At 51.3% G+C, this 7,001-nt stretch overlaps 1 protein-coding gene and 1 pseudogene across 1 annotated transcript; one reads left to right on the plus strand and one right to left on the minus strand.

The window, feature by feature from the left end:
* The first annotated feature begins 455 nt into the window (after positions 1-455).
* On the plus strand, positions 456-2,832 carry LOC125529236 (zealexin A1 synthase-like). Its single transcript, XM_087525515.1, has 2 exons — positions 456-1,395; positions 2,034-2,832. The coding sequence occupies exons 1-2, from the start codon at positions 505-507 to the stop codon at positions 2,658-2,660; spliced, it is 1,518 nt and encodes a 505-aa protein (XP_087381641.1). The 5' UTR covers positions 456-504; the 3' UTR covers positions 2,661-2,832.
* Positions 2,833-4,629: 1,797 nt separating this feature from the next.
* LOC125529238 (putative protein phosphatase 2C 30) lies at positions 4,630-6,328 on the minus strand (annotated as a pseudogene).
* Positions 6,329-7,001: the final 673 nt, after the last annotated feature.

The following is a 7,001-nucleotide window of genomic DNA, read 5'->3' on the forward strand; positions in this document are numbered from 1 at the left end:
GTTGCCGTTTCTATGGGCTGCCCAATTTATTTATTTATTTTGCAAAAGTTTGCAAATTGTTGGAGACGTTTACATTATGGGACGGAGTATAAAAACAGCTATGCCCTAAAATAGAGCTGCTGTTAGAGACGCTCTTAGGCGAACTACAGCCCCACCATGGCTGTTTGCAGTATTTTCCTTGTCAAGAAATTCAGTGAGTGACCCCGCAAAAAAAAGAAAAGAAATTCAGTGAGTGAGCGAGCGAGCGTGCGCAGCCGCGCGACGCGCTCTGCACCATTTGTTTTCAGCTCCACTCTATCCATGCCCATCTGTATGTACACGATCCGCCACGTGCTCTGTCCACCAATTCGCGTACAGCAACCTTTCGGGGTAAAAAAAAAAGCAACTTTTTCAGCTAAGATCTCTTCACTCTACCAGTAACTGTGTACTGTAATTTTTTGCTATATTTATGTGCTAGATGGGGCCTCCTTGCCTTCTTCCTCAGCTGCAGCTCTCTCGACCACAATGATAGACTTCACGGCGCTGGTCTCCCTCTTCTTCGTCCTCCTCATCCTCAAGCTGGTCACCGGCCGCTACGCATCGCCCACCCGCGGGCAGCGGCTGCCCCCGGGCCCATGGCAGCTGCCGCTCATCGGCAGCCTGCACCACCTCCTGCTGTCGCGCTCCGGGGGCCTGCCGCACCGGGCCATGCGCGACCTCGCCCGCGCCCACGGCCCGCTCATGCTCCTCCGCCTCGGCGCCGTGCCCACGCTCGTCGTCTCCTCCGCCGAGGCCGCCAGGGAGGTGATGAGGACCCACGACGCCGCCTTCGCCAGCCGCCACCTCAGCGCCACGCTCGACATCATCACCTGCGGCGGCAAGGGCGTCCTCTTCTCCCCCTACGACGACCGCTGGCGCGAGCTCCGCAGGGTCTGCGTGCAGGAGCTCTTCAGCCAGCGCCGCGTGCTCTCCTTCCGCCCCGCCCGGGAGGACGAGGTCGCGCGCCTCCTGCGTGCCGTCTCCGACGGGTGCCGCGGCGGCCGTGCCGTCAACCTCGGCGAGAAGATGTGCCGCATGACCACCGACTCCGTGGTGCGCGCGGCCATAGGCGAGAGGTGCGACCACCGCGACGAGTTCCTTCACGAGCTCGACGTGGCCGTGCGGCTCACCGGCGGCATCAACCTCGCCGACCTGTACCCCTCGTCGCGGCTCGTGCGCCGGCTCAGCGTCGCCGCGCGGGACATGGTCAAGTGCCAGAGGAACATCTACCGCATCGTGCAGAGCATCATAAAAGAACGAGCCGGCGCGCCGGAGCCAGAGAGAGATGAGGACCTGCTCGGCGTCCTCCTCAAGCTGCAGAAGGACGGCGGCCTGCAGTTTGAACTCACCACCGAGATCATCACAGCCGTCATTGTGGTAAAGATATTATGATCATTCCTCAACCATCCTTTATTAGCACGGTTCTGTACTACATCAGCTGATGATCAGTGTGTTAATTAAAGTCCTTGATTTGTCCCATTTCAAATTAGTTTACAACAACAACAACAACAACAACAACAAAGCCTTTAGTCCCAAACAAGTTGAGGTAGGCTAGAGGTGAAACCCATAGGATCTCGTGACTATCTCTTCCGATGTGGCGCGTCGATGAGGGGGTTACTCCCCAATGAAAATCTTTTGGATTTCATCTCCATAAGAGTGACTGGGTTTTTTTCGCCAAGCCTATCACAACCCTCCTCCTTTGCCCGGTCTTGGGACCGGCTATGTTGAGACAACATAGACGGAGTTTCATTTGAAACTAGTTTAAGTTTGAAAAATATATTAACATCTACAACACCAAATTAGTCTATTGAGATGTTTTATGAAATATATTTCCATAAGATATGTATTTAGTGTTGTAGATCTTAGCACAATTTTCAATATAGATGGTCAATCTCAAGCAACTTTGACCTAAGACCAACCTATAACTTTTATTCTTTAGGAACGGAGGAGGTAATTTTTTAATTAAGTTTGACAACGCCCATTTGTGTGTAACATCAAATGATAAGCAACTGCAGGACATTTTTTCTGCTGGGAGCGAGACATCGTCGACGACCTTAGAGTGGGCCATGTCGGAGCTTATGAGAAACCCACGGGTGCTACATAAGGTGCAGTCGGAGGTGAGAGATGCCTTCAAGGGAAAAGATAAGCTCACCGAGGAAGACATCGTCAAGGTGAGGCTGGGCTATCTCCACCTAGTGATCAAGGAGGCTCTAAGGCTGCACCCGCCGGGGCCGCTCCTGCTCCCACGGGAGTGTCGCGAGGCATGTCGGGTGATGGGCTACGACGTGCCCAAGGGCACCAAGGTGGTTGTGAACGTGTGGGCGATGGGGAGGGACCACATGTACTGGGGTGACGCGGAGGCATTCAGGCCAGAGAGATTCGAAAACAGCACCATCGACTTCAAGGGAGCCGACTTCGAGTTCCTCCCATTCGGAGCTGGCCGGAGGATGTGCCCCGGCATGTCGCTCGCGATGGCCAACATGGAGTTGTCGCTAGCTAGTCTCCTTTTCCACTTTGATTGGGAGCTGCCCTGTGGCATGAGGCCCGAAGATATGGACATGACAGAGACTTTCGGTATCACAGCGAGAAGGAAGTTCAAGCTCTCGGTGCACGCAAAATCCCACGTCCCATGTGGAAATTGATTTGTTTGTTAATGGCTCAATGCATGTAGGGATGGCGCCTTAATTTGGAATTATATGTATTTTCTGGCCAATACATCCGCGTAGCTGCAAGGTGTCATCATCGTCCTTGTACAGTTGAATACCCTGTCCGAATCTCAGTTGCTGTTGCATATGTATGTCTTATTTATTTCTTTGTCCAAGAGTTTTGATTGCATCTATGGTGAACTCGAGATAGATGCCAAATGTCCACGATTTCATTCAATTAGGTTGCTATGAAATGCACAATGATGGAGGGGCGTGTGTTCGGGTGCACGTGAAGCCCTATGTCATACGCGCAACAGTATTCATCAGCTACAAAGCTTCTTGGCCACATAAGTTTCCATCTTGTTGTTGATGATTTATAGCGTAGATATGCGGTAACTACTTTAGCAATAGTCATGGAAGAATATATTATGTGAATGTGCATGTATTCAAATGAATGTGCCCATATCGTTTAGTTCCAATTATGCACTTTCCTTTCACAGTTCTTTGGAGTTGGATCATCTTACCTCCCTTGATGTGGACATAGACATCATATATACGTCTATAAATATTACATGACACATTTTGCAGAATTGATATGATAGACGAGAGATTATGTTGAAGATTACATAAGCCATGCAACTGCACACGTCGACGAGCTTAATGTAGTGTTGGGCGGGGGCGGGCAGCCATGCACAATTCATTGAAGATTTTTTTAATGGAGGGCTTAGTTGAAAGAAAAAAAAATATTGTTTGCCCTCTCAGTTGTTCACATTTTGTGTTTCGCTCCCTGGAAATCTGGCATAGCTCCACCACTGCACGCGTCCCTTCATTGGTATCGTACCATGCATGTCGGGATACGTACTATCAGTCAAGGACCTACAGCCATGCAATAGGAAGGAGGCAAACCTGTTTGCGTCAATCACACAAGCGTATAGACGAGCCCATGATACGGCGGAGCCAGCGACACAAGGACCAATTAGTGTGCCCCTAAATCACGTTGGGCCACATCTTGTCAACAACCAAATCAAACGTCGGGTCTTTCTGAGACGTTGCGTATCCTACTTATGTACGAGTCCTGCGTCTGTTTAGACAAGATTGCTACTTTTATTTGTCATTCCCTCGTAACGACTAATGCCACCGTCAAGACATCTTATCGAAACCCAATTATTTCGTCTCGTAAGATTTTATTTCAACTAGCATCTCCACAATTTTAAATTGCTTGGCTATTTATTTCTTGCCTGTTCTTCAATTTGCATATCCTTCATGGATAGGCCGATCACGCCGTTGACTCGGTCGATAACACCGTGAAATTGGTTCAACGATCGCCATGGATATTAGTCATGTACGGTTCTTCATGTACGATTGGTAGCCAGATCGTGAGGGTCAAGTCCCTACAAAAATTATAGTTATCGCCTTTCATCAAAAGATCGGGACCCCAGTTCACATCAAGTGTTATTAGTTTTCAGAATCATCGGTGAGAGATTTACAATTTTATTGGATTAGATTGTTTTTAGTCCCATAATAACCCACCAAAAAGCCAAAAAATGATTAGTTCATCCGCTGCACATATCTTTTTAGTCTTTAGCAATTTGCATCTAGTATTTGCTTTGTTGAGTTTTTAGTTGCATTCATCCTAGAGTTAGTGCTGGTTTAGATTAGTTAAGGTGTAAAAACATCTACTTGATCAATCTCGTTTTGAGCTTCCTCATAATATTTGCCGCCACGCTAGATCTCCATCAGAAGAAAATCCCAATATTTGTTGCATGCAATGCGACACCCCTATCAATTAAGAGGTAAAAGCACCCCAAGTACCCCAACTTGCACGAAATGTGATGATTTAGTTCCAAATTTGTAAAATGCAACTTCATCATACCCCAACTTGCTCTAGATGTGATGATTTAGTCCGCAGCCTATCACAGCTCGACAAGTGGCAGTCAGGTGGCTTGACCCGTCTTCGTCCGCACTTTTGCAGGAAACACCCTGCCGTCTTCTCTAATTAACCCAGCCAGGTGCTTCTACCTCAAAAAGGAGTATAGGCCGGGGACATGCTGTTTTCAAAGTTACAGGACTAAAATTTCTGCCCTGCGGGGTATCACAAATGGCTTCAGGTAGCTGTCTCCGATGGCCCGAGACATGGCTAGCACGTCGAAGACGCGGGCGCCGTCCCAGAAGATGGCGCACCCTCCGGCCTCTTGGATCCGCTACAGCTCGTCGGGCCGATCCGGCTGATCAAAATGAATCAAACTATGGTTAGAACAACCCGCAATTAAATCTTTATCAGCAGAGCTTATAAGAACTTGGTTGGTTCTGAGCGCATACCTTGTGGTTGGATGAGAGTGGGATGGCGGCGCTCCCGCAGCCGATGTCCGCACGGCTGTCACCGCAGTTGGCGACGACGAGGTGGCGAGGCGGAGGGCCGACCACGGCAACAACGGCCGTGGAGCCGACGTGGTCGCACTTGGGCAGCTGCAGCTCGCACCGGCAGGTGGGCGCTCCACTGGCCCTTGACCTTTGAGCTCATGGCCTCGGCGTCCATTCGCGCGAAGCTCCGCTCCATGACACCCATCCACCGCTCCGCATCGTCCGACCCCGACGAGCGGGCGCTGCCGACCTCCTCGACCACGATCTCGTGCATCCGCTCCCCGCACGACGTTGCAACCTACACGCACATGCAATCCAATCGATAAATACTCACGAGTCAAAACAAAGTGCGAGCTGCACATGCGCGCTCTCCTTTCAGCGTAGACATATGCTACTAGATCAAAAGGATAGATTATTTGAAGCTGGGATATATAGGCACTCACATGCGAGCAGCTATGGCCCATGGCCGTCGAAGACCCCGAAGAAGTGGTGGCCGGGGAGGAACTCGGGGCGGACGGACACCGCGTCCTCCATATCCCTCCGGCGGCCGCACACCGACATCACGCCGTACTTGGCCGGCTCAATCTCCTCCTCGTCCGTCGAGGAGGATTCCTCCTCCAGCTTCCGCCTCTTCCTGGACACCTCCTCCGCACCACGCTCGGCCACCAGTCTATGCCGTCGTATCTCCATCCTCCGGCGCCGCGCCGCCCGGCTGCCGACGTGGGACTCGGCGCCCTTCCCCTCCGCCGTATCTCCAGTTCTCCATCCTCCACGCACTATCTAACTGTCTTAGTCCCCGGCCTGTCATGGAAGAGAAAGGCTGCCGGCCGGAGACGGTGGCGAGCCTGAGCCTCTTGGCCGGCTCCATGCGCCTGGTCCGGGACAAGCGGCACCAGGACGGTGTGGCCGTTGGGCTAGAGCTGCTCAATTACATCTGCGTCGTGCACAGGCCGGCGAGGAGTATAATTGTCAGCATTGGTGCGGTGCAGCAGCTGGTGGAGCTGCTGCCGGAGCTGGCGACGTAGTGCGTGGAGGAAGACCTTAAACTCAGCAATTGGCCCAACTTGCTGTGTCATTTGAAGACATGGGAGTGGATGAATGCATCGCCCTGCCCATCGATAGGAAGCTTGGATCGAGCAGCAATGTGGCAGCATAAGCACCGCCCGAGTCAGCGGCCGGGTGTACATGCAAATTGGTGTGAATTTGGTCAGCTCAATAAGCACTCAAGGGCTGGGTTGTGGTGAGTACAGCCAGTTTTGCCATCTATGGGTTAATTAGAGACGACGGCAGGGTGTTTCCTGCAAAATTGCGGACTAAGACCGGTCAAGTCACCTGGCTGCCACTTGTCGAGCTGTGATAAGCCAGGAACTAAATCATCACATCTAGTGCAAGTTGGGGTATGATGAACTTGTATTTTACAAATTTGAGACTAAATCATCACATTCTATACAAGTTCGGGTATTTGGGATGCTTTTACCTCACCAATTAACATCCCTTGATGTCGGCCGCGTTCCGCACGGGCATACACGTCCACGTTGTTGCACGCGTTTTCTCCGTACGCAATACCCAGCACGTGGTAAACCTGCTCCTGCCCTGCTGCCACGTATACCCAACCAAGCCATGTGTGTGCGCTGCCGTGCCGCTTTTCCCTCATCCATTGATTGCTACTCCCTCTGTTCCGAAATAATTATCGTTGGGCAACTCGAGTGTAAATTTCATCATGTTATATTTTTTTTCATTTTCCTATTTTGCCCTCCCACTCGCTCGCACTAGCTCGCTCGCCGCTTTCCCAATCCTCCCTGAGGGAGTCCTGGATTAGGGGTGTCCGGATAGCCGGACTATACCTTCGGCCGGACTCCTGAACTATGAAAATACAAGATTGAAGACTTCGTCCCGTGTCCGGAAGGGACTTTCCTTGGCATGGAAGGCAAGCTTGGCGATACGGATATGTAGATCTCCTACCATTGTAACCGACTC

The sequence above is a fragment of the Triticum urartu genome, chromosome 5A, assembly GCF_056163025.1.
Source record: "Triticum urartu cultivar PI428250 chromosome 5A, HENAU_Tu73, whole genome shotgun sequence".
NCBI lineage: Eukaryota > Viridiplantae > Streptophyta > Magnoliopsida > Poales > Poaceae > Triticum > Triticum urartu.